Source organism: Euwallacea similis, chromosome 10 (assembly GCF_039881205.1).
Source record: "Euwallacea similis isolate ESF13 chromosome 10, ESF131.1, whole genome shotgun sequence".
In the NCBI taxonomy this organism is placed as follows: Eukaryota; Metazoa; Arthropoda; class Insecta; order Coleoptera; family Curculionidae; genus Euwallacea; species Euwallacea similis.
The window spans coordinates 3,555,311-3,581,945 of NC_089618.1; the positions used below are offsets into that span (position 1 = coordinate 3,555,311).

The following is a 26,635-nucleotide window of genomic DNA, read 5'->3' on the forward strand; positions in this document are numbered from 1 at the left end:
GTAAAATTTGATACATTTCTTTAAGATTTATATAGTTTTTATTTTATTATAAATTTCCAAATGGACATATTCCCCAAATTTTCCCAATAAATTACCGCAAAATTCATGCAATGGCCATGGACGTCAATTTAAAAGTTTGCGCAGGTCTGAATTCAATTATTTTGTTGTCGTCATTTTCTCTTGCTGAAAACATCAGTTTTGGTCGGCAAAATTGTGATTATTTGATATTAATAGTCATTTTAATTTATTCTTTTAGTTATGTTCTTTTTGAAATTACTTATAACAATTAATTTTTAAAATTATTCCTTTACTTAATATCACACAACAACGCCACACCTCTCAACGTCCAATGCCTCGGATTATGGTCAGTTTCAAAGTCTATACTGCCAACGTACTTCGAGTCGGTCCTCTGCGGCTTCCTGTAAATGGGGCACTCATAAAGCCTGGGGTCCTTTCCTGCAGTAGTATTGATCGAATATATGTAGATCACTGGCATCTGCTCATAGAGAACTTTCGGCTTGCTCTCTACCAACTTTCCAGTCCTCCTATCGAGACCTGCGCCTTCCAGAAACAGGCCGTGCACATAAACACCCTCCTGCGGGCCCTCTTTAATATCCTCTTTGTTGTATCTGGTGACCATGTTTTGCAGAACTACAGAGTCGAGGGCCCAGCCCTTATGGGCGCGAGTTACGTCCTGAAAATTTAGTTACATACGTTTGGATATTTAAGGGTATATGGGGGGCAATAATTATTAACCTGCCGCATGGCTGTGAGAAAGCCTTGGGGGTTGAAGAAGCCGGTCATCCAAAAGACGTTGGGTTTTCCATGGTTGCACCATCCCCTGAATTGAACATCGCGCTCTAAAAGTTCGGTGTACCAGAAGCCCAAAGTGGCAGATTCCCATGAAATCTATCGCAACAACAATTTGAGCGATTAAGCTCTTTTAAAATTTTCTTAGAGCTCTTTACCCTAAGCCAGCGTTCGGGAATACGCGCGTCATACATGGCGTCCAAAGAAGCCCTCAGATTCTGGCTCATAACAATAGTTCCTTCAATGGCTAGTTTAAGGTCAGTCAACGTCATCCGCACCTGCACATCTTACCTTAATAGCTCATACCCCTTAATCATCATATACAAACCTCTTTGATAATCTTCTGCATTCTGTCAATCTCCTGACGTAGGAAAATATTCATAGGCAAAAGAGCGCCCATCCGCACCAAGGCCTCCTTCACCTCGAAGCTGTTATAGGCCTTAGGAAGTTTCGCCAACATATCTTGCGCCAGGCAATAAACCACACTTTCTCTTGTCTCCCCACCTCCTCCACCACCTTCTTTAGGCTGTACACTGAGGATCGTATCCAAAATCCCTTTGGCTGTGTTAATTTGGTACGTTATATCTGCATTTCCATGCAAACCAAACACCTCCGGAGTATCAGTGGCTGGTAGCCCGTTAACGTAGTCGATATAGCCTTGTAAGTTCCTGGTCTGAGGTACTTTATAGTTCTTGTAGAACTCGAATCCCGGGCGAAGTAACACGTCGCAGAACCACACCTAAAACCTCTTATTTCCTGCCTCTGAAAAATAACTGGCGATTATCACCTGAGTAAACGTAGTCAGAAGCCGCTTATCAAAGTCATCAGTAACTCTTCCACCATACTGCACCTCCCCCAGCATATAACAAACTGTAGGCCAGGAGACTCCCTTCTTAGGGTCCATATCATCCAAGTGGTTCTGGATGAATTGGACGCTGGCTGCGAAATCTGCCTGATTGAACTCATACCGTACGTTCCAGCCTAGAGGACCGAATTTACGCCTTTCCTGCACCACTGTGTGCAGGAATGCAACTGCATAGAGTAAGGGAGGCCACTGGGACTGCGTAGAGTAATCCAGGAAGTCTTGGGTGATGTTTTGGTAGGTGCGCTTCAAGCTTGCACGAATCCCTATTACGATTTTCTTTAACTCATTTTGAGTGAAATTTGGGTTTAATTTACATAATCTTACATTCACTAACTGTCGAGAAAATTGAAAAAGAAATTTGGTCTCACTTTCCCACTTACCTTGGGGGGGTTCGTTGGTGAACTTAATCGCCATCTGCAGCAGCCCTATGGGGAATTGATCATGCACCTCTGTGGTCAACCAAATCCGAAACGAATCCTCAATCTTCTCCGCGTCAACCAACATACCCATCACCTCGCTGGCAAAGGGTAGGGAAAGATGAATGTTCTGGAGCAATACCCACTCTCCATGCTGCAATGAATGCTCAATCATATTCCTGGCCACCACTTCTTGTCCCTGACCCATGGATACAGACTTTAAAGCTATGACGATACATATATAGAAGCTTGAAAAGGGCAAGAAAAGAGATCTTACTAATTTCCTTGGACTTGGCCAAAGCGGCGATCTGTGGAGAAGGATCAGAGCCAATGGAGAGGATGCAGATTAAAGGGGTGCGTGGCTCGGATTCCGTCCAAGTTGCTTCCAAATCCAGAATACACGGTTCTCCATATTCCGACCCTAAAGAATCTGGGCAAAGGTTGGTTAAAAGTGGTGGCAAAATGAAAGTGCTGGAGTGGTACCCATAATGTATTTGCGTGCTTGAGACAAAGTTCTGTCGGGACTCCATGATCTGATGAGCAGAAGCTTTCGGAACACATCCAGGGATTTGTGGTAACCGCACGGAATATCCTCCTCTTCGGGACGTTCTTTTTCGTACCAGACTTTCCATTCTTTTTCCGTAGTTTCGATCTGTAACGAGTTCATTGTTAGTGAATGAAAAAACTTAAAACTTGGCGCATGTGCATAATTTTTTAGTTAGAAGTGTGCGTTCGCCATTTTCAGGAACAGTTATGTATTTGATTGAAATCGATATTAGCTTCACCTTTGCTAAAATTCCAGAAAATATGGCAAGTTTATTGATCTCGACCAAATTGAGCCAGGTAATATCTAGAATCCACTTGAACGGCTTTGGCTGCACTGCATTGAGGTCCAGCGAGGCGCCCCCTTTAATAAACACCATAAACTCTTCGTGGGTGATCACGTTTTTGTGCAGATCGATTTTCATGGCCATCATCAGCGTGAAGAGGTCCTTGTGGCGCTCGTAGAGGCTCCTTTGGGTGAAGGTCCAGACCTGGAAAATATTTGTTAGTAATTTTTTTATGTGGATTCATAGATATTTACCTCGTGAGTGAGGTATTTGAGGATGATTTGGATTCTTTCTGATGTATTGGTGCTCTTCTCCGACTTGGTAATTGAGTTGTCGAAAATTATCAAGAACTGTTTTAAAGAGTTCTGGTACATCACGTTGACATTGCTCATCTCCACTATGAGAAAGTAGAGGATAGAGCCGCGTGCAGCTACCGCCCTAAATTCCTCCCTCGCCACGTTGATTTTCTTCTCGGTTTGAGCGGAAACTGAAAGCTTTTGCGTCACTTCTTCAGCGGTGATTTTGGTCACTTGCAGCACGTTAATTAACTCCTCATCGTCCACTAACGAGCCTTCAGTGGAATTGAGGCGGCTGAGTAAATTGGACTCAAGCTCCTTCATGCGCTTCTGGTTCTGCATTACCGACTCAAACAGCGCCACCCTTTCGGCTTCCAGATCAGCCTTCTCCATCAGAATCACCCTCCCCAAGAGCTGATCTTCCAGTCCCAACATAGTCACCGTGAAGTCAATAATTGAGGTCTTAGCGCTGACCTCAGGGGAGTATGGTGGATTTGGTAACTTCGTGGTGATATACAGCATAAAACCTTTAAGCACATCGCATTCTTTATCGCCCACAATCACCTTCTCTATGCTTCCAGATTTAATAAAGTTCTTCTCTAAAACATTGTCTAGAACTGGATCTAGTTCAACATCAATATCTTCAATCAACAAAGGCTTGCCCAACGACAAGCAGTCTTCCAGGTGTGTCCTAAAATATTTATGATTCAAACTGGTAATTTGTAAGTTGTTGTCAATCTCCTTGTTCTTGATCCACATTTTCCCTTGGTTCTGCGGGTCTATGAGCAATGGATAAGACCGAGATTTCGTGGCGATTAAGGCATTTTGCACTGAAAGTTCGTCGTTAGGGAGCCCCTGCAGCGTCCATTCTGACACGGTGGCGCTCTCCACCAACATATTGGTGATGTTCAGACTACCCGTAAAAGGAATACATTTATTTGAGAGTATTTCCATCCAAATCTTCACTAAACTGCTTCGAAATTCCTGGTTGTAAGGGCCGCAATATGATAGAAACCCGGTGGCCAGCAGAACATCCCCCACGAGCCGCCCCAGCTGCTCTTTAAACTCCCTGCTCTGCTGCGTCCAGCGTACCTTCTCCCCCCCTAAACCCTTGATCAGGGTGGTGGCAGTGTTCATTTTCCTGAGGCACAAATTGGCCGCATCGGTGAGGCGCTGCTTCTCCATGACAGCGGAGTCGTACTGTTCTTTTACTTGCTTCAGAGATTCTTCTCTCTCTTCAAGTTGTTGCTCGGCTGCAGCTAGGTCTTCCATTGCCACCTGGACAAAACAAATTAGGGAATAAGTTAATGAAAATCGGTTCGAGTCACCTTTAGACGAGCTTCCTGCAGGGCCAAGTTTGCCTTCAAGGGAAGGACTTCGCGATTCACGCTGTGGAAGAAGGCCATTGCTTTAGTCCAAGAAAGTAACCCTAGATGAACGTTTAGATTTAGACAGTAAAAACCTGCAAAAATTTATAGGTTGTGGCCATATACGAAGCTATTTTTTCCCCAAGTTCTGGTGAGGTAACAAAAAGGAATGAGATTAGCAAAACATGTTTTATTATACATAAAAGTTACTTATGTATTCAAACTACTTTTCGACATAGTCACCAAAGATATTAAGACGTTTGTCGTAACAGAGAACAAGTCTTTCTCTACTTTCTTCGTACCAAGTTGCCGCCTGTGTATTAAGCTAATTTTGCGCACACCATTTCAATTTCTCGTTTATGTTGAACCGCTGTTTTCCCAACTACGTCAAATCTCTCGGTACAGTCTTTCCTCCAAAAAAAAAAAAAAAAATCCTTCTTAGCAGTTTTGCAAAAAGGTCAGCACAGAATTAATTCGTCAAACTATGGATAATATCGCTTGTGTGGCTACGGACTTTCTTCCTTGACCACCTTCATCGTGAACATCACTTCGTCCTTCCCGAAACATTTTACATCATTTTCGCACCGCATTGTCTCTGATAAACTTTTCTCTATACACAACACACAAACGTCGAAATTTAAATTTTATTTTATTAAATAAATATATTAATAAAATAAAATTTATTTAAATTTCAACCGAATTAAAATGCATTCAGATCAACACTGTGACATCAAATAGTTTATTCGCTTGATATGATTCGACAGAGAGGCAACTGGTATATTAAACGGAACTTGGAAAAAATAGTCGTATAGTTCCTAAGGGTCTAGACTTATAATTAAAGAATGATTATAATTCTAAGCAAATTGGTAAAACCTAGATATTTGCTATTAACAAAAATGTCGAAATTTAACTAACTGGCTTGGCTAGATTATGTAACATTACAGAGAGTTTGCACGTTTTGCCGAATTTTTGAGCATTAAAACCGAGGGCTCGCACACATAGACGCATTACGACTAAGGCGCAATTATCTGTTATGGGACAATTTTCAGCTCATTTATTGTCGATATTTTTAAAGCGTATCACTAAAGTCGCGTTTGCACAGGTAGTAAATCGCGATCGTGAACCATCCGTTCATGAGGTACGCCTCGTCTGAACAGTCCATTCGTGAAAAGAAGAATCGAAACGAATCGATACTAAAGACGCCACGATCGTGAATTCGGGCATCAAATGTATTAGATATCTTTTGCCTGACTCGGTCGTGAAGCAGTAATCAACATGAGTGAGTTACATACTGTGAGTGCCTCCGAAACTTTAAAATTTTTGGAGTATTATCGAAATTAACCTTCGTTATGGGACCCTATAAATGAGGGATATAAGAAAAGGGAAGCTCGCATTCCAGCAGCCAGTAGGATCGGAGAAGGATTAAATTTGCCAAATTTCGCAGCCGCTCATGTGAATAATCAATATAAAAACTGACGTAGCTCGTACGCCCAAGATCTAAAAAAAATAAGTGGAGGTGCAAAAAGTGGCGCTTCTACTGAAGATATATGTGTGCCTATATAGTATATGTGCTGAGATAAAAGACGGGATGAAAACCAAATGATCATAACAACTAGAATGCACTAAACCATGCAAGAAGTACTAGCTGAGTGTCTGACACCAATGGCACGGTTGTCGCATTAACTAGATTCTAATAAAACACACGTCTTAGGGGTACGATACGTGAGCTTATTGCTAAAATAATTTAATAAATTAAAAGTAAAAATGTATGAGGATATCAATACCCTCGTAGAGTCTAAATTCACTTCGGCACACGGCGAAAGCTTACCGGCTACATCACCGCAAACCCTTTTAGCCGTGTCCATGTTGTAGTCTTCCATTTCGAAATAGGGCTGCAGCAGCTCTACCATTTCGTTGTTAATTATGTCCTTGGGGTAGTTCTGCAGCTGTAGCAAGAACGTAGTTGAGGCCATCATCTGAAATTGTTCTTTTAAACAGGGAATTATGTTTTCGTCCTCAAAAATAACCTTCAAAGACTCGGCCCAAGAGGGCTTGGGACAAGGCGCCGCAGTATCCGGGATCAAAGGGTGAAGTTTTCTTTGGAACAAAATTAGCACGCAGTCCATAATGCGCATGATTAAATGAGGAGGTCGGCCCAATTTTCTCACAGTTGCTGAAATTAATCATTGTTAAGGAAGAATTGGGATGTTATTTTATAATATCTACCAATGTGGGCTGGTTTGATGGTGTTTAGGGCGGCTTCTGCCTCCTCTAAAGCCGGCTTAGCAGCCTCTAATTTTTCCTCTGCTAAAGCCTTTTCTTCGGCTATAGAGAGCACCAAAGCTTCCGCCTTTTCCTTCACTGTTTGCACTTGATTTTTAACAATTTCCGCTTGCATAGCTCTCTCAGTTACCTCTGAAACGTTTCATAAATTTCTACTTCAAAAATTACCCGAACTATTTACCGGTTAGGACAGTTTCCGCCCTCTGAGAGGCGTCTGCCAATTCTTTTTCCATTACCGCAAGCTCCTTTTTGAGAACAAGCACTGAAGAGGAAGCCTCAGCTAATTTTTCTAAGCCAGTATCCATGCGCAATGCCCCGTCACTCAGCTCCTTCTGCTTGCTATTGTAGATGCTCTTGTAACCTGCAATGAAGTTCAAGTAGGACTTGGGAGTGACGTGAGTGGCCCTCCGGAATCTCTGGAAGTATTCAGTAGAAGTGGCTGCGACTACGTCTTGAATAGAGCCTAGGGCAGTCACTAGCTCTTCCTTAACCCCCTCAGTGCAGGCGATTTGAAACTCCGTGAGAAAATGCCGAGCTACTAGAACTAGAGCATCTTTGGGCCAGGGTTGGAACCAGTCAATAGTGCATCCAGAAATGAGAGCTGGGAATCTAAGGGCGCGATTGCGGAACTTCTCCCCCACAGGGGAGAAGCAAAATACCACGTGCAGGTTCTGGCAAGTGCGGTTCATGAAGTAATCCATGACCACTTCCTGATTGAGGATACGCTTTGGGTTCTCTCGTTTCATGATTGGAGTCAGTTCTTGGATTATTTCCGCCTGCTCGTCTTTGGTGAACAAATTGGAGATCACCCCCGATGAAAGGATGTTATTTAAGTACTCCAAGAAGCCCTCTTCTTTGATGTCCAAATCGGTGAAGATGAAAGTGGTGCCTTTTCCTTGGCAACCGCAAGTGCGGTAGAGCACCTTGAGGTCCTCCAGGAAATTGGCGATGTTGTAGGATCGCGTGAGGGTGATTTGGTACGTCTTGTACCCCGCAATAAATGAGGAAAGTTTCGTGAGGGATTGTTTGCCGCTGCCTCCCACTCCTGACGGTTAATAGAAGTCATCACAATGTTAAATACCGCGTTTTCGGAAATTAATTTTAAAGAATTATTAACTATCCTCAAACAGAAACTGATGAGGAGAATAGCCAATATGCTATAAACATTTTTTCTTTTCACCTATAACAACTCACCGACGAGCATAACATTCCCTCTGGGATGTCTAATCACCCGGGATACTTTCACCAAATGCAGCATGGCGTCTGGAAAGAACACCAAATCCATGCCATTACCGCGCACCATTTCATTAAACTGCGTCAGGAACATTTCTAAGCGATCGCGCAGCTCCTCTCTGCTAAAAACCGGCTCGTACACTTTCGGCAGCTCCATGTCCGTGTCTTCTCCCTCTTCCCCGGTAGGCTCGGGCGCGTCCCTATCACCAAAAGTTACCCTAATGCTCACAAGTAATTCAAATATGAACCTCATAAAATCGACGAAAACTGGCTCCGGTGTGCACTTTTCGCGCATCTCGGCCCCAAGGTTCTCCTCCACTTGACGCATAATTTCTTGGTTGAACCACTCCTTGTCTTCTTCCACTGTAAATCTATCTGAAAAAACGCGTACGCATTCGTGTTTCCATAATAACATCATGCAGCCCTCGGACTCGATCACCGTGGACAGGGTTCCAATCTGTGCAATATTACTATAGGGACCAAACAGGAAAAATCTAGATAATCATCACCATTCCCTGCCAGATTCTGGATAAGTCTCTAAGGGAGAAAACGTAGTGGAATTTTGCCGGGGTGGGGAGCAGCTTCTGCCTGGTGCTTTTCCATAGTAATCTAGTCAGGGGTATTAGTTTCTTGACGAGGTTACGCACTTCCAAAGTGAAGCCTCTTTTGGCGTTGTAGTGGCCTTGTTAGAGGAGAAATTTCAATAATGGCATCAGCGTTACAATAATTTATTTTTAAATATTATTTTTTGAAAAGTTACTAATGATTCCGCTTTCATTTTTCAAGTTTCCAATGTTGCTTAATTTTCATAGTTTTCTTTTCTTCTCGGAAACTAATATGACATACCTTGAGCAATCACCCCAAAAATCTTGTCAATGGAAATATCCACAGGTAGGGGACAATTGAAGATACTAAACTGCCTCTTCAACCTTGAAGGGATGTCGTTCCTGCCACCTCCTGGCTGCCCCATGGCGCTCACAAATTGGACATCCACAATGGTGGTAAACTCCCCTGGTTTCTCCAGGCTGTAAAAACCTCCCATATCCATAGTTTGCCGCACTATTTCGTTGGTAACTTGATCCCCCCAACAATTGATTTCGGGCAAATTAACATCGTCAATGAACACAATCAGCTTCTTTCCATTCGGGGCCCCAAAAGTGTTCCCCATTCGCTTCTCGATGTAACTCTCTATGGTTTTCTGGAATTGATACGGGGTGGTGGCGCTGCTGAAATTGAAGGCGCGGTGCAGATACACCTCCGGATTGGCTTTCTTCATGTAGGCTTTCATCATGACCTGATACACCGAATTGGTTATTTTGGTATTGACAGTCAAAGGGGGATAATTACAGTTTTCGCAGTGCCCTGCTCTCCAATTAGCATCACCGCTTTTTCCTGCTTTGCGATGGTGTCAATGAGGAAATTGATGCGCACGTTATCCATTATGGGGATCAAGATGTTGGAATATTCGGGAGTGGTTAATTCGGGATAAACGTAGTTGGGAACCAGAGTGTTCCACATCACCCAATCGCCAGTGGGGTTCACTACGTAGTCGAAGACTGTGGCCTAGAGAAAGACGAGGGAAAATTCTGACCAGTGTTTTACTCAAAACGCATGAAAATCTCAGTTAAAAGTTCAAAAAAACTACCCTGAAATCCACAAATTTCACATACTTACATTGGGATTCTTGACTCCATTAATCGGCAAATCCAAATCGGATAAATTTTCCTTGATAAACTTGTCATACTTCAGCCGATCATCAGCCTCCAAGTGCGCCCCCATGCCCCAAGTTAAAGCGAATACAAACAGCCTCCCCAAATGTTCGGGAGTGAAGCTCTGGCGCTCCTCCGCTATCTTCTCAGACTCATCCATCATCAAGTCATCCTCAACCTCAATATCCTTAACAGCCGCGTTATCTTCACCGGCATCGCTGGGAATCAACCCCTCCAGCAAGTTGATGATTTGCAGAGTGATGTGGCACTCCAACACATCCATCACGAGGGTCAAGTTCTGAGCCCCCCAATTCTGAAGCGCCCCGAAATGGTCGTCAAAAAGTTTGTTGAATAGATCCTGTTCTTTCAAGGAACGTTTCTTCAGCCATGCTTTGACAATTGGTCTCCAGTTGAGGCCGGATGAACTCATGTACACCTGAAGGTTTTAGAAGAAAACGGTGCTTTAAAGCAACGTAGCGCCTACTTATATTGACAGTTTCTGAGTCGATTTTTGAAATCGTTATTAAACAAACGAAAGCTGCGCTGTTGCCTGATTTAGGTTAAATTACGTACCATGCCATTGCGTGAAACTGTAGCCGGAGAGGCGTTATCAATGTTTTCAGGTTCGAAGATGACTTTGCAGGTATGCGCCATGGGTAATCGGTCCCCATTGGCCAGCGTCAAAGTCTTATTATCATCCAAAACCGAATTCAAATTCTCAATCCAAATACTGTCCACTGGTCCATCTAAAACGAGCCACATATGCTCTTCTCCTTTGATCTTTAGGGTCTTCCTCCAGAGGGCGGAAAAGATCCCATCAGTCCAGTCATTAGTGGCCACGTCTAGTCTTCCAAACATCTGTGCAGCTGTAATAGCTTTGGGATTCATGCGCATTTCCCTCAAATAGGATATCAAATTAAGTTTTCGATCAGATTAAATAGCTTTACTCACTTGTGTGGTTCCCCCATCTGCGTAAGTGCTTTCATTAAAATTTGAATGCAGCTGGTCTTCCCTGCCCCTGAAGGTCCTAAAGTCATGATCCCATGGCGCACTCTTTGCGTTTCATACAGCTGTATTAGCTTCAGCTCCCACGAGGGGTGATTCACCAGGCCTACAGCCTCCACTTGGCAATTAATCGCTTCTTCCAGTTCTGGATAAGCAGTCTTCTCCAAGACCTGATTAGGAAACAAATCGGCCACCAGGGAGATGAACAAGGGCTCGTCCTCGTCTATTAGTTTGGACAAATTCATGTCCCTCAAAACTCGCATTACAATTGTGCTTTCAGTGTCTTTGTTGTTGACCCTTTTGGCCGCGCCCAGGCTGCGCAGAACCGAGAGGATATTCCGCAGACCAAAATCGTAATGGACCTGTCTATGGATGAGAAATAAGGGGGTAGAAATAAAGAGGGATTACCTGTTTGGTCAGTTGTTCCTCACAGAGCTTATAGAGGGTATAGAATTTGCGGGCTAAAGTGATGTTTTCGAGGAAGCCGCAGCTGGCCAGTTTCACACGAATGATGATCTGACGATCCGGCACCATCATGGCAACAGTTCGGAATTGGATTTTGAGATTTTCTGGCAGTTCCTTACGCCCCGCGTAGCCAGGGTTCTATGGAGTGAAAAAATGCAATTCGGCAACCTAGCTTTTTTGACAGTTACTAAAAACAAGACACTACCGCAGTGCTGCCATATAAAGGCAATTACCATGGTAATAAAAATTCCAAATTCTGGACACAAATCCACAATATCTCCATCGGTAAATTGGAATGTTTTCTTTTTTTCTCTTTTACTGGCCAAAACCACGGCAATCTGTTGCGCAGCTACTGATAAGACCGGCAACTCAATCCTATTAAACTCGTCGAAGCAGCCCCACGATCCCGACTGCGCCAGCCCTGCCAAATCTCAAAAATTCACCATTAAACCTCCTTTTGAAATAACCCAAAAGCACCCTTATAAATCCTGCCCAAGCCCCTATAGTCCATCTGATCGGAGCAGTTAAACACCACCACATACTTGGCCAATGTCTTGCCCATGTCCTTGACGGTTTCAGTTTTACCGGTACCTGCGGGTCCTTGAGGGGCTCCGCCCATACTCATAGCCAAGGCTTGTGCCAAAGTAATGTAGCACCTGCAAATCCCCTCTATTAGGTGGGTTTGACAGGTAAAGATTCTCTCAAACCTGTCAGTTAAGGGGGTGATCACCAGTCGTTCGGTGCATCCCAGATATTCGTTCTGATAGGAAAACGTGACGTCAGTGACCACGATCAGGGTTTTGTCCTGCTCCTCCTTGAAGTAGAATCGGCACTGTTTGAGCCACTCGAAGTCGTTAACATGGCGCACGTTCATGCGACACTAAGAGCAACAAAACAGTAGAATCGAGGAAAAAATTGAAATCTGACAACATTTTTAAAATAACAAAAGTCGCAAATTTACATCGATTCGCATTTAACAGTTATCAGCATCCAAAAAAGCATCTCCCAAGTAACACAAAAGCTGGCAATCCTGCACCGTTTTATTTGACAGTGTATCTAGTGACACCTGTGAAAAACAAATGAATGACGCGCTTTTACCTGTTGAAAAACACTCACCAAAATGTCAAAAATATCCCTCTGATGGACGTGGATGGTAATTAAAGTCTCGAACTTGGTGCGATCGATCTTGCTCAAATCCTTCGTGGTCTGATCGATGATGTTATTGAGCAGCTCCAGGAACTTGTTATTTGTGTCTGGCATTATTTTCTTATCGTGGCGGGCTTGAAGTAAAGCCAGCTCTGCGTCCCGGGTCCAAATCATTTGCAACCCCAAAAGACCGACCTGGGCAGGCATCTTTTCTAGGAAGCCGAGCATATGGAAGTTGGAATCGCTGATCAAGGCGTGTGAGGTCCGTATAATGGAGTGAATTGAGGCCTGAGAGGTGTGCAGTAATTGCGTGAGCCAAGTCTCCACACTGCCTTCAGCCCGGACTGCTTTTTCCAGTTGGATCGTCTCTCCTTCCGAGGAAATCACGGCGGTGATCTTGTTGTACTCGATATCGTGAAATTTCACATATCTAGTGTTGTCAAATATCGACAAAAGGTGGTTCTGGATTGTATGGGAATCTGATGCTTGTCCTAGAATCTCTAACAGAGCTGGGTCGGAAACGAAGAAGAATCTAGGGAACATCATGCGCTTGCGCTCTAAGTAGCCACTGAGAGACTTCTGGCACAGCTCCAGTTGCTCTTGCAAATGGGGTAGAAGCTGCTTCAGCATTTCATCCCCCACACAACACGCCACCACTCCCGGAGTCTCATGCGCTCTCTGCATGATCTTCTGCCAGGATTTATCAATCTTCGAGAATCTTTTCGCTTCTTTGGGCAGCTGTTTGGCGATATCTCCCCCCACAAACACCGCCTCCAAATACACCCACATGTTCTGCACCAACAGCCATCTTTCCAGGATTTCATTGGTGTTCGATAAGTCATGCACCCATTGTTGAATATGTTTCCGAAAAGGGGCGTTGTATCTGTTGCTCAGCAACGAGCCGAGGATCATCAGACTGTCCTCCAACTGTCCTATAGTTTCTGCAGTTGTGTCTCCTCTGAGCAGCAGCTCTCCACGGTTATTGAAGGTCATGAAAGTCAGTTCATGCACGCTCCATTCGTTAGTTACTTGCCGTAGCTTTGCCTCGATATCCTTCTCCTTCATGGCGGAAATGCAGATGTCTTCAATGTCTTCCTTATGCTGCAGCAATGGCGCTTCGAGAATGTGCTTCAGACAAAAACCTTCGCTCTCAAACTCGAAAATGTGATTCAAAGAATCCATGATGCGCTGCCAGTGGCGTGGTTTCATGGCCTTATTGGCCATTAACTCCAATAGTGGACACATATCGTTGAAGTCATCTATGGTTTTTTTAAGAGCAAAGAAGGCAGGCCATTCTTTAAGCCCTTTGGGCAGCTTGCGACAACGATTTTGAAACTCCATCAACTCGTTATTGATCTCCTCAATGTTCACCTCCCCCCAAGGAATGTCATAATAACTATTTACCCGGTCAATCACGTCATTATAAAGTTTATAGAGCTTCTGCAGCAAGTTCAGTTCTTTGCGAATCTGAGCCAAGTCAGGATAATCAGTAGTAGGCAATCCAAAAAGTTCTTCTCCACTCTGGTAAGTCTGCAGCTTTCTCCACATGCCATCAAACCGATTCTAAAACGAAAAATCAATTCTAAAAAGTGTTCATTATTAAAATTACCTGGAAGAAAATGAGACGATCAGAGGCCTCTCGAGGGGTCAGTCCCGGTTGCATGGGTCCTGCAGTGCGGTACTCTTCGCAATAGTCAATTTTGTCTTGTCGGAATTTCTCTAAGTTGGTTTTGAGGTCGCTCTGGAATTGAGGCTGCATCTCCAGCAAATGGACTTGAACTTGGAGGGCATGATCGAGGAGGCGCTTCCAAGTGTAGCGCAAAGTGTCCACTTGCTCGATTATTTCCGATTCCACGCTGATGTCGAAGCGAGTTAACACGTTGAAGGCATCCTAAATTGAGGAATAGTTCAGGGATAATCTTGTTTCGGGTTAGCTTTATTTCAGTCGATTATGTAAAAAAAAGGTTGGGGTACGCCTCTGATTTTTTGTAACAAAAATTCAACATTTTTTGTAAAAATTTCAGATTTTTCTTCAGGAATATTTTTTAAAAAGACCTAATGCACCTCTGTGTTACTAAAAACCCTCGACGTCATCGCAAGATACTCGCGACACCTACGTCATTGAGTAGGCTCGTTATAATAATGATGTATGAAAGTGAAAAAAGCGGCGGCATCTTTGATGTCATGGTTGAATCTTACATTCACTATACTATGCAAACAAGAAACTGTTGTGCTGTTGCCTTTTGGCTTACTATTCCTTTGGAAATCACGTTGTTTAAGACTCATCTTCCCCTGAGAAACTGTGACATCCCTCAAGCTTGATGAACTAAGAGATGTCACAGTTTCTGAACGAATGACAGCCTAAGGAACTACAGTTATCCCTTTGATTTCGATCAATAAAAAAATCCTTACCTCAATTGGAATAATCTTGAGTTCCATGTCCACCTCTTGTTCGCGAATCTTCTTCAAAGTATCCATGATCATGCGTACGTCATCCAGGTCCCTGATGGTGCGATCCAGTTTGCGTTCCATCTCGCTAATAACCGCGTAAACATAGTCCATTTCCCTTCGGTATTTCTTCTTCATTGCCTGCCCGATTCTGTCACACCACACAACCTCTGAAATATTTATTGCACCCTTAAGGAAAGTTACCTGTAGGTGCAGCTTTTGATCTCGGTGATTATACCATACTTCAGTTTCTCTGTTGAAATTGCCAGGCAATTTCCAATCACGAAAATATCGGGCTCAGTGCTGAGCCTGTCTCTGAGCTCCTCGTGTCTGCGCAGATACGTCTCAAATTCAGCCAACTTGAGGCCGAGCAGCTCGCGCTGCGATTTCTCGTTTCTCCACAAGATGCTGTAGGGGCGCCATCTCGAGAGAAACTGTGACATCTCCTGAGGACAGAAAAAAACGCCAGGAGATGTCACAATTTTAATTAAGAGGCGCAGTCGCAGAGAAAGAGAGTGAGTTTCGGCGGCTGAAAGAGGAGACTTACGTCACACATCTCCTGTGCGCAAGATGTGAGAAGAGACAGAGTCTTGATCACCTCCTTGTTCTCCATCACGTGATTGTAGAAATTGCGGTGTTGGAGGGGAAACATAGGCTTCTCCTCTGTGAGCAGACGATAGAGCTTCCTACGGCGCATTCTGAAGTCTTCTTCTTTGTTCTTTACCAGGGAGATTTTCGAAGATTTTTTCTATAGAAAACCAGAACTTATTTTCCATTGGAGGACTGTATTTGAGGGTTTTAGTGAGGTGTTAGTGAGATTAATTCATGAGGACGCCACTGGGAAGCCACTGTGATTGATTGATTCCATTACCAGGGACGTACTCTAATATTTCGAGTCTACTCCTTACCACAGGCTGTTGGAAACTTCGCGACCGATTGACGACGTCCATCAAATTGGACGAAGGACCGGCGATTTTCTTCCATACGGACTTCTTGTCCGAAGCCCCCTTCAGTTATTACAGAGTGCGCAAGTTGTCAGTTTTTAAATGTGCGTTTTTGTGAGGGTGAGTGAGAGTGTTTGATTGTAATTCCGAGACAAAGAGGAGCAGGAGGGAAAGAGATACAACACAGATTACCACAAAATACTAGAGGAATTTACTGAGGCAGTTGTAAGAGTTTACTTACGCTGAAACTATTACAACTGTCCTCCATCACTGTCAGAAATTTAAGCTGCAAAATCATTGTAAATGTGTGAGGACAAAAGAGGGAAATTGCTCACCTCTTGACTGGCCGCCCATTGGCCCACTCCCTTGGAGACTGCCGTGATATTCTTGCCAGCCAAGTTAAGAACCTCCTGCACTTCCTCCAAGTCTGGCTGAATACCCACTTTGGGTATCAATAAAACTGCGTTTAGCACAAAAACTGGACTTCTCTCCTCTTTATCTAGATATATGTTCGCTAAAATCTCTACAACGTCTCAGCATCAAGTTTTAAATACATTCCAAGGAAATCCTCCTCCTTAACGCATCTAAAGAGTGCCTGGTCACTTTCACCAAAACATCAATGACTTTCCTTGTGTAGTACCGCCTCATCTCCCCCACAGCGCCCCTCACTACGTCCTGCATGGCCTTACTCATCCCTCCGCTAAAAAGTAAGTGCGGCTTTTCAAAGCACTCCCACACTAAAGTCCAGTCGGATTGCTGCTGACCAGACCGAGGACTAATATCCGGTGGCTTGTCCTCGTCGGCGAATACGTCCTCGGATTGTGCAGGGTCTAGTCGAGCCTGCTTGACCAACAACAGAATTTCGTCCACAGCCTCCTCCACCATGGTGCATTTTTTATGGAGCTCCGCTGCGGAGGATCTGCAGGTCTCGTCGGTTTTATCGCAGAATTGCTCTACATAAAGAAAAAAGGGGTAGAGATTAAGCGACAAGAAGAGGACGAGGAGAAGAGTACCTATGTCCCAAGGAGGGTCTCCCTCCTCAGGGAGGGCGTGCAGTTGTATCATTTGCATGCTGGTCAACACTTCCAGTACTCGGTTGTCGTATATGTCATGGATTCTGTCGGTCTATAAAAAATAATTGCAATTTAGTTGATCGTCCAGGGGCGTATCATGTGAAATTAGCAATGTACCAGCTCCTTGAAGCTGTGAATAGTGGCATTTGCCGAGTCCACATAGCTCTGCCAATCTTCGGAAACCCAATCCAGTTGCGTGAGCCCCGGCTCTATCTTCTTGGAGAGTCTGATGAGATGGGGCAAGAACAAGGGTCTCACCTCGAGTTTCACACTTTTGACCACTCTCAGAAAATCATTAATTAAGAACTAAAAGGAGATTTAATGGAACATATTTCGATATGAAAAATTTTCCAAGTAGAAACTTCACCTGCAAAGAATCCCGCATCAAAGTGAAATGATTCTGCTTGGTGTACATGGTCAAAGCCACCATGGGCACGGGTAGGTCCATTTTGATCATCAAATCAGTCTCTCGGATCAATAATGGTATGGCAGTTTGAAGGTTGACTTTCAGCTTTTGCTGTTCTGGGCAGACGGCGATCAAATGCCTGGTGAGACACTTGTCCGCATCCGAAACGTGCTGGTTCATCCATAAGGCCACCATATCCGTTTCGTATGTCTTCAACAAATGGTCTGCCGTCTTATGACGTCTGGAAAGCTCCACAGTGGTGGGCAAGTTCTTCATCACATGATGCGACGTTACGCTGGTCAGCAATTCGTCCAGATGGGCAGCCAGACACCGCGCCCACTTGATCCTACCGGCTATAGGGGGAAAATTACGTGGCACCGGAGGATCGTCTTTCTGTTTTTTGTACATCTTTACTATTCTGTCCATCTCTTTTTCGCAGTACTTCAAAATGCGTTCGTACTTTTCTTCCAGCTTGGTCAAAGGAATTTTCTCGCTAACCTTCTCAAATCTAGCTAAGAACCGAATCCCTTGAGGGGTCTCCCAAACGCTGTCAAAACTACGTTCAACTGTATCTGCAATTTTCTCTTTCAATATTTCAATATTTTCCAAAAAATTTGAAAAATCTTCCTCAAAACTCGCATTTCTTTGATCCAAATAGTCATATTGCTTGTTGATTACAATGGCTTTGATTTCCGTGAAATTATGCACTGCATCATCCAGAGCATCCCCTAGTAGCAATCCCTCCATTCTCCTCTGAAATAATCCTGTATAATCATCAATCATATCAAACATGGAGATGATCTTGGATAATCGTCTGCAAAAAGCATCGAATTTTCCAAAAATGTAATTTTCCGAAAAGTTAAAGGGTCTAGTGGCCTGTAAAATAACCTGATTTTTGACCACTTGATAAGTCTTTCTATAAACTTTATTAAGGACTATGCATTGAATTAGTTTGTCCTTGATAAGTCCTCTATCCTGGGCCCAAATGCTTTCCTGACCACGGCACGTTATGTAACTTTTGCACGTCTCAATCATTCGATTTGTGATCTTAACCATCAAAGCTGAGCACCGTTCTGAGGTATTGTAGAACTGGGAGACGTTATGGATGAGCCTGACGGTCTGCAGAAGCCCCATAATACAGTCACGCATCTTCACGGGATCGTCCAAATATAGGGAGTGGCATTTGCTTTCTAGGGCTTGAATGAATTTAGCGTTGTCCTTGGATTCGTTGTAGCAGAATGTGATTTTCTTGTCTGTGTCTCTCCATTCTTTGAGCACCTTCGACCGGGCGATCTTTAGGCACAAAACTGTCATCTGCACTTCCTTGGAGTTGACTTGATTGGCGATTTGCGAGAACTGTGCTCCTCGCTTTTTCCAATATTCCAGCTCGTCCTGAGGGCCCGAAGCGTCATTTTCCTTACGGATTTGCTCGCTTTCCTTCAGAATTTCGTCCAATCGCTTGCACCACCCCTTAACACGCTCTTCCATCTCTTGAACTTTTTCTGGCAGTTTTGCCATTTCCTTTATTTCGTCAGTGCGCACGTTGCGCATTAATGCCTGGCCGTCATCGAATAAATTGCCCTCGTCGGCCACCTCCTCGCACACCCTCAAAACGCTGCAAAACGACCTCAAACTGGGCAGTAAGAGATTCTTGACCATCGGACAGTTTGCGGCATCATCCTCACAGTCCAGACTAGGATGCGCCAGAGCTTCCATGAAGACGTGCTCGATGACTCTTTCGATGGTTGGAACCATGCCCACTCTGAGGGCGTCCACTACCTGTGTGAGGGGCAAATTATTGAGCTGTTAGCACGTGTCACTGCAAGCTAATTTCCGTAAAAATTGTGAAGTGCGGTTAAAAAATGCGTTTAAATACAGGAAAAGCAGTGGCGTACCGAGCACAATTTTGATTTAAAATCCTGTTCGAAACAAGAAGCTACAAGAGAAATTTTGAACAATTGCTGGTAGCTAAAACACTGTGATACGGCAATGACTTACTATATATTTAGCATTGCGAGCAGTGGCGGACATATAATACATAATCTTTTTTTGCACTGAGGTCCGCTTGCTCCCTAGGTCCGGCACTGAAACTGAGCCTGAAAATTGTTATTAGTCAAGTTCGTGGTTTCTATGGCAACTAACGTTAAGAAGAGGTTACGAGGGCCAAAGGGAATTGCCTTAAAAACCCGCCATTGATCTGTCCTTATTTCACCATTTCTATGGAAATTATTCTCGAGGTAAAATTATCCAGACCCAGTGAGATTACCCCGCAGTAAAGGTCCTTCTGGAAGCCTTCTTCGGGGAGTTGTTTGCTGCCGCTGGTGCGAAAAATGTAGATGCAAATGCCCGTTAGGGGTACATCCCAACCCTCAGTTAAAAACAACTTTTTCTTGTAGATCGGGGTGATGTTGGGTTGCAGGTTGGCCCTGCTAGTGCTAGGCTGTAACTGTCTGCTGGTGCTGGGCTTAGCCTCCACTGCGGCCATGGCCTCGGTATCCAGCATGTCTTGATAGAACCAAATGAGCTTCGTTTTCATGTGCGGCAGAAAAAGCTGGTTGATTTCATCCAGCTGCAGTGACAGTTGGATCACATCAGATTTATGTGTTTAATAATATTTTACCATGTCGCCTTCGAAGACATGGTCCATGATCTCGTGTCTGGGTAGGCCGGTGGCATCGATAAGGATCTGGAAGGTGAACTCCAGCCTGGGGTCCATCTCCCCCCTCCTGGCTTTGCGCTCGCATTCTTCTCTCCTTCGCTGCAAACGACCATAACCCTCACTTCAAACCCTGATACTGCACAACCACTGAAAACTACCATGAGCAAATCATCGCAACTATCAAGACCCTCATCCGACCCGTCCTCGGACGAGGACCGGCCCCTAATTCCGTGCACAAACATGCCACTTAAAAGAAAGCACTCTTGACACTGGCCCAGGGGAGTTTTATACTTAACGCCGTGCCAGGGGTGTTCCAGGCACGGGGCAAAAAACACATATCCGTGATATATTCTCATATTGGCAAGGGATGATTTATGGCCAACATAAAACTCACCAAGGTAGACTCTTCGCTGAACGAGCGGCTCGGCATAGCGTATTTTCGCAGCCCTTGCAGCAAGATCAGCTTATTACTCCCCCGTTTTAGAGACATGTTTTATTAGACGTTACAAGGTGCTTACTGAGGCTCAAAGCCGTTTGGTTTAACAGTTGTTGCCAATTGAGTCACGAAATGTCTCTATTGCGTGCCTCCTAAATATTGAAAAGCATCAGAGGAACTCACCTTATTCAGTAGCTCTTCGTTGGCCATGACCGTATTGCCCCCAATAGAGGAAGCTCACATGGGGGACTTCGTAGGAAGGCTGCCAATTGGCATATGATTCGACGACAAGTAAAAGTCGGCCAAGGAATTAATCAAATTTATATGGGACCTGCCCCCCTCTAATGTTTGTCTCTGATTCGATTAACAATTCCGCTAATGGAGTCACGACATCTGAATTTCCATAATAATCTATTATCGACATTTCATAATAATAATAATTGGCAACTCATCTGACCCAGTTATTATTGAATTTTAGGGGTCTATTCCCGATCGCCCTTGGTAGGAGCTATAATTGCCCTGCAGATATACCGACTTTTAACGGAAAAGAGGAGCAATGTATGGACCTTAATGTAGTTTTATTTAAATAGAAATAAATAATAATTACTTATAAAGCAATAAATCATTGGAGGGATTAGGAATGCGGACAAAAGGGGGGTTTGCGTCAGTGCCGGTGTGTGCCATCCCCGCCCGAAGCCTGCCCCACATTATTTCCTCGGATATTGTGGTATAAATCGGGAGACATGCGACTCTTGCAGCCCGCAACGGAGAAGAGATGGCACGAATTGATACCTCAGAAACAGCCAAAAACAACCATCAGACTCTTCTTACTCAAGTTAGACCGCTTCTTGTCCGGTGCTGAAGAGGAAAGAACAACTATCAAAACCTTCATGAGAACAAAAAAGAACCGGGGGAATAAAGATATCTGGAAATTCCCATTTTAAGCATCTCCTAAGAGCTTCGGACGTAGGTTTTTTCCTACTTAGGTGCACCTACTATTTCTATTTCCGACATGGTCAGGACTGTGAAATTAGTTAAATGGCGAAAATTTTACTGGAAACTTTTAATACGCGGCAAATGGCGCTGACGAATTGCACTACAGCATGTGTGTTTTTATTTCGTATGTTGAAATTGTCTTTTGTCCACTTTTTTCCAGTTGACCACCTAGTTCTCCCGATGTGACCCTATTGGATTTTTCCTATGAAAAAAAAAGAGCGCCCCAAAAGTATGAGATAAAGTTTCATTTCTAACCGGTTTTAGTGGACATTGATATCTTAAACGCAAGATGTTATTTTAGGGCAATAATGAGCTGACGTTGTAAACTATGAGAAAATGTATTCATTTTTTTCATCACACAGTTTTTAAACATTTTCAATTTAATAATTTGACCATTTTTCTGTTTTTCGTGAAATCTCGTAGATTAAAAACTATCTGGCCACGCTGTTTGTGACATATTAAGGTCTCAAAAAATAGCAGCTGTTTTCCTATTTAACTGACTTTGGAACTCTCCGTTTCGGAGATAGTCATAGTGAGTTCGCACACAAAAGACACCCTGTGTCGTATGAACTAATTTCACGGGATAAGTGTATGACATTGATGTCAAATTGTACCCCCTTGAAATTTAAAGCTATAAACGATCTTTATTGAATGGTAATTCCTGGCGACACTTCAAAGACATTTTACGCAGAAGTTGAACTACGCGATTAATCACCATAATGAGGTATTAATATCCGAAGAAGGCGCATTGTAAATCATAGAGAAATGCGCGGTAGCATTTCGATTTAAAGAATTTTAGCGTTTTTACCGTATGGAGGCGACATCAGTCCATGCGCCAGTAACACCCGAAAAGACCATGCATCAAACCGGGGCACTGTTTAGTTTCTAAGTAGTTTACACTTAATTTAATTGAGAAAATTAACTAAAAATCTAATTTATTATTATTTGGACTGCAATGCAAGTATCATAGAATCTGTGTCAGTAGCCCATATAACGCGTACCCGTGGTCTGAAAAAGCCATAGCAGGCAACCCAACATACTTGGCTGTTCCAACAATAAGAGGTATTCACCATTAAATGCAGAAATTTTGTCTTGCTTTTTGGTCGCAAAAGGATTTCGTCCAATAAAAGTCTATTTAAAATTCTGATTCATCTATATTTCTGTACAGTAATATACACTATTTATTTACATGACATACGAAGCAGTTGCTGCTGCGTTCCTACAACTACACATACCATTTCATTAAATGAAATCACAAAGACTCGTATTTCTTACCTCATAGCAATATACTTACTTAAAAAATAATATTACATTTAAAGCTAAAACACTACGTAATAAATAATTAATCGTGCGTGGCTAAACTGTTCCACACGCCTTGGACTATCAGGGATTTACATTGAAAATGTACAGCCTATGGTCCAAAATCTATCATCAAAATAATCAAATCAATGGTCCCTATTAACTGCACGTAATAGGAACTTGAGATAAGAGCAGTAGTCGTTGTGAAACAAGATCAGTCGTTGAAATCGTCCTCGTTTTCTCCATAATCCATGTCGTCCTCGTCAATGTTGTTTTCATCCTGGGTAAAGTCGTCTGACACAGGACAGCTGCTGCATCTGAAATGTGCCATTATTGAGGCATTGCCGCTCGAGCATGGTTAGTTCATACCTGCTCTCATTGATCCCATAATTGATGCACTTCTCCCCTATGCACTGGCAGCATCCGTCATGGAACCAGCGGTAGCTGGATGAGCCCATGGTCTGGCAGCTGGTCTTGCACTTAGCCCAGCTCATGCACTGGCTCCAGAAAGCAACTGTGCAGTTCACTGTATAGATGTTCGGATTAGGCTTCTCTGGCAGCACTTGCTGTTCTGCATTATTTTGCTCTGCAACGCAACAATGTTACTCCCACCGAATAAAAAGCAATTTAGAGGCTTACGCATCAACAACTTCACTTCCTTCTTATTGGAGTACTGGCTGACGTCGATATCAATGGGGAAAGTGGTGCTGTTCCACCTGCCCAAAACGTCAGGAGCTTCGGTGAGGGCATTGAACAGTCCCGGCACTGAACTCTCCGAGAACTCCTCGACGTGCGACTTCTTGCTGAGAGCGCTAGTGGTTGCGTTAGGCTTCGGGCACATGTCTATAAGAGACTTATTATCTTTAACACCTCTAAAATAACGAATAATTTGTGTGTCCATACCGACGCAAGAGCAACACTCATTATACAAGTAGCCGAGACAGTTGAGGCACTCCTTGCAGCAAGTGCAATTTTCGAAATTAAAATCGCAGTTGCAGGACTTGGTAAGCAGGCACTTGCTTACAACGCTTCCGCATACAGCTTCGTTGCAGGGCAGAATTTCCGAAGGTAGAGTGCTGAGAACGAAGAGCACGATGGGGAAAAGGTTCAGTTTCATTGTCGATGAATCTACAGAAATTGGGTAAATTTCAGCATTAAAGTTTCGTTAATCCAAGAGAAATATGTGGATGAAACTACCTTTTGAGGATTCATGCGTACTTAAAGTGTTTCTTGAATATACGATGCAATTTATATATAATAACACAAAATAAAAAACAATATAAAAAATAAACTTTTTTCAATCATTGAATCGCACACCCGTTATAAGATGTGTAGATTTTGCTGCACGAAAAGAGAGGCTGCTATCACTCTCCCTAACAGTTCCTCTTGGAAATTACAGAAGTTTCATATCCTAAGGACTTGATGTAACCCCAGAGGAAAAAATCGAACGGGCTTAAATCGGGATTTTACGCTAGCCACCTGATAGGCCCGCCTCTTCCGATCTATCGCCCATAAAATTGTTGGTTTAGATGAACCTGCACCGTACAAGGAAAATGTGCAAGTGCACAGTCATGTTGGAACCATATTTTATCCCGTATACTCATAGGAACGTGTATATTGTCCAATAGCTAGGAAATACGCATTGCAAAAAATATGTACAAACAAACGTTTATTTTGCGTGTTGTTATTGTATTCACTTAAGTTGAATATCGAACTCTTTTGAATAAAAATGACTCTGGAGCCAAAACGGCTCATTTTTGACCTCTTTAAGTTTGGCTCAGCTTTTTCGGAGCACCCTGTAAAAGCAGGTATTTCTTGGGTGGAAATTGGGAAATTGTTCTTACAAACATATATCGGAAATCACTTCATGTCCAGGGTATCCAAGTTTTAAATAAGTTGCTTTTTTTTATTTTTAGTTAAATTGTTTGAAATATGGAAGTGTGGTTTTTCAGGGGTACGCGTGAGTGAAAAATTTGAAGTTTTTCGTGATCTTCAGTGATCTGAAAAAGACACTGATACTGCTAATAGACGCCATTAACGATCAAATGAGCATTCAATATTGGGTGGAGAAGATATTAATTAAGAGGGAACCAAATATACCATAAGCAGCAGGTAAAATCAATATAATCATACACAAATCTTTGATTGTACTGAAGTTGTTTTTTTTTCGAATATTCTTTGTTTAGCGACCTTTTACCGTGTAAACATAGGCAATACACCGATAAAGGAGCTGTAAAGGTAGACAACCCAACATACCCCAACCCTGAAAAATATGCTTCAGGGCCACATTGACTAGGTTTATCTCGAAGGGTTTCTATGCTATGAATTATGGGCCATTCATGTTACAAATACCAACTAAAATTTCCAATAATCCATTGATAAAAATAGCACTGAGGCACATGTATGCACGCAGTATTGAAAGATGTTTATTTGCATTTTATTCTCTTCAAACAACATTCCGCTGAAAATTAATTATGAGCATAGAATGCGCACTTTTTCTCACTTCTCACACTAAGGTTAAAAATAACGTTCTCTATTTGCACAAGTGCTTCAAATGCACTTAAAAAAACGTTTCAATAAACACAATTAAATAGCATGTGGGCAGCGAGAAGCCACTGCCTATTAAAGAATAATTATTATCATGAAATTAACACCAAGAATGCTTTGATTCCGTGCATTCATATGATCACACCTTGCAGCATGCCCTCTGGCACTCACCTCTATATCCGGCTGTAAAGCACAATATAATAAAAGTCCCACGCGTGCAATGAACGAAGATGAAAAACGGAAAAGTGAACAGCAATTTCCGACGCTTCACAAGACTGAGACCGAGAGAGAATACTAGACTGAGTGTTGTCGATTTCAGGTTTCCCCATTGCCGAGACCCGCACTCAACTTCGACGTCTGCAGTACCGTATTTCAGTCGTACCTTCGCGCAGACCGGGCTTCAGGCTAGTTTGCTCGGTATGTAAGGCCGCTTACACTAATTTTACCGTACAAAGTACGGTCCTGCTCGTCTCTTATAGGTGTTCTTAATTAATTCCAGCATACCTGAACAGACTCCGCGGAGCTGCTTGCTGCAGGTACCTGTTACGTGGGCCATGGTGATAAAAGTTAGGAAAGTTCTATTTTTGGTTCTTAAATTGCCTCAAAAAATTTGTTTTGATTACAAAACGGCAAGTTATGGATAATATTTGCTCCTGTAAAGAAACTTTCCGGTGGTACCTGTTTGGGTACAATACCCCCCTCTAGCTATGTTGACCGAAACGCAGAACTTCCTTGGTGGTCGCCATGGGGTCTCACGGCGTACATTCCTGAAATCTTGACGGTCGTTGGAAACCGTCGGGGGCTCGCTGGAGTTTGTGATTATGTGGGAGACAGAGGCGGAGATACGGTGAATGCATGAGAAATTTGTCAAAGATTTTCTGCCTCTATTTGATGGTAAATGACAAGTAATCTGGGTATACTTAAACTGGCGAGTACGTTTAAGTTTTTATTTTCAATTCCAAACATATTTTAAGTTTTCAATTTTTTACATTTAGGAGGTGAAGCAAATGTCTTGGTCTGAGACCCTTCCTGAATCATCCTCGAACAGGTTTAACCTAGTTTTACTTCAATACGAAGGCCAGCGATGATACCATGAGAGAAAAAATATCGCAAAAATGGTAAGAGAATTTTTTTTCTAGTTTTTTATTCAATTTTACATTTAATGACGCATCAAGTCGTAATTTACTGTCACGGCTTTGTTTTGTAAGTTGTCCCTTTACTTGTCATTTTTGTGAAGCTTTGAGTTGTGGCTCCAAGATGGCGCCAGTGTTAGTATAATTCCTTTTCAAGAAGAATAATGTGGCGTAATTATGTATGCACATCTTCCTTGTTTTCCGACAAAACACAAAAGTATAGTGCGTACCGTTCTTTTTGTGCCTTAATAAACGTATATACTGACACC

General features: G+C 43.1%; 2 protein-coding genes across 2 annotated transcripts; both read right to left on the bottom strand.

The window, feature by feature from the left end:
* Positions 1 to 71: 71 nt before the first annotated feature.
* On the bottom strand, positions 72 to 20,423 carry Dhc1 (Dynein heavy chain 1). The gene is given in 40 exon segments (XM_066394313.1): positions 72 to 694; positions 757 to 909; positions 969 to 1,088; positions 1,139 to 1,549; positions 1,598 to 1,938; positions 2,056 to 2,316; positions 2,369 to 2,521; positions 2,575 to 2,743; positions 2,877 to 3,125; positions 3,176 to 4,495; positions 4,546 to 4,646; positions 6,413 to 6,560; positions 6,612 to 6,757; positions 6,811 to 6,999; positions 7,049 to 7,912; positions 8,062 to 8,300; positions 8,349 to 8,557; positions 8,610 to 8,782; positions 8,947 to 9,394; positions 9,448 to 9,663; positions 9,775 to 10,245; positions 10,383 to 10,707; positions 10,761 to 11,176; positions 11,223 to 11,417; positions 11,513 to 11,700; positions 11,757 to 11,935; positions 11,987 to 12,159; positions 12,396 to 13,988; positions 14,035 to 14,316; positions 14,838 to 15,024; positions 15,078 to 15,319; positions 15,421 to 15,571; positions 16,073 to 16,316; positions 16,372 to 16,770; positions 16,831 to 16,942; positions 17,008 to 17,196; positions 17,258 to 19,075; positions 19,563 to 19,865; positions 19,917 to 20,054; positions 20,350 to 20,423. Coding segments are annotated over 40 exon segments (13,938 nt in total). The 5' UTR covers positions 20,386 to 20,423; the 3' UTR covers positions 72 to 307.
* Positions 20,424 to 22,521: 2,098 nt separating this feature from the next.
* On the bottom strand, positions 22,522 to 25,603 carry cv (crossveinless). The gene is made up of 5 exons (XM_066394335.1): positions 25,405 to 25,603; positions 23,590 to 23,814; positions 23,326 to 23,529; positions 23,056 to 23,272; positions 22,522 to 23,003 (listed from the first exon to the last, which is right to left on the bottom strand). The coding sequence occupies exons 2-5, from the start codon at positions 23,801 to 23,803 to the stop codon at positions 22,901 to 22,903; spliced, it is 738 nt and encodes a 245-aa protein (XP_066250432.1). The 5' UTR covers positions 23,804 to 23,814; positions 25,405 to 25,603; the 3' UTR covers positions 22,522 to 22,900.
* Positions 25,604 to 26,635: the final 1,032 nt, after the last annotated feature.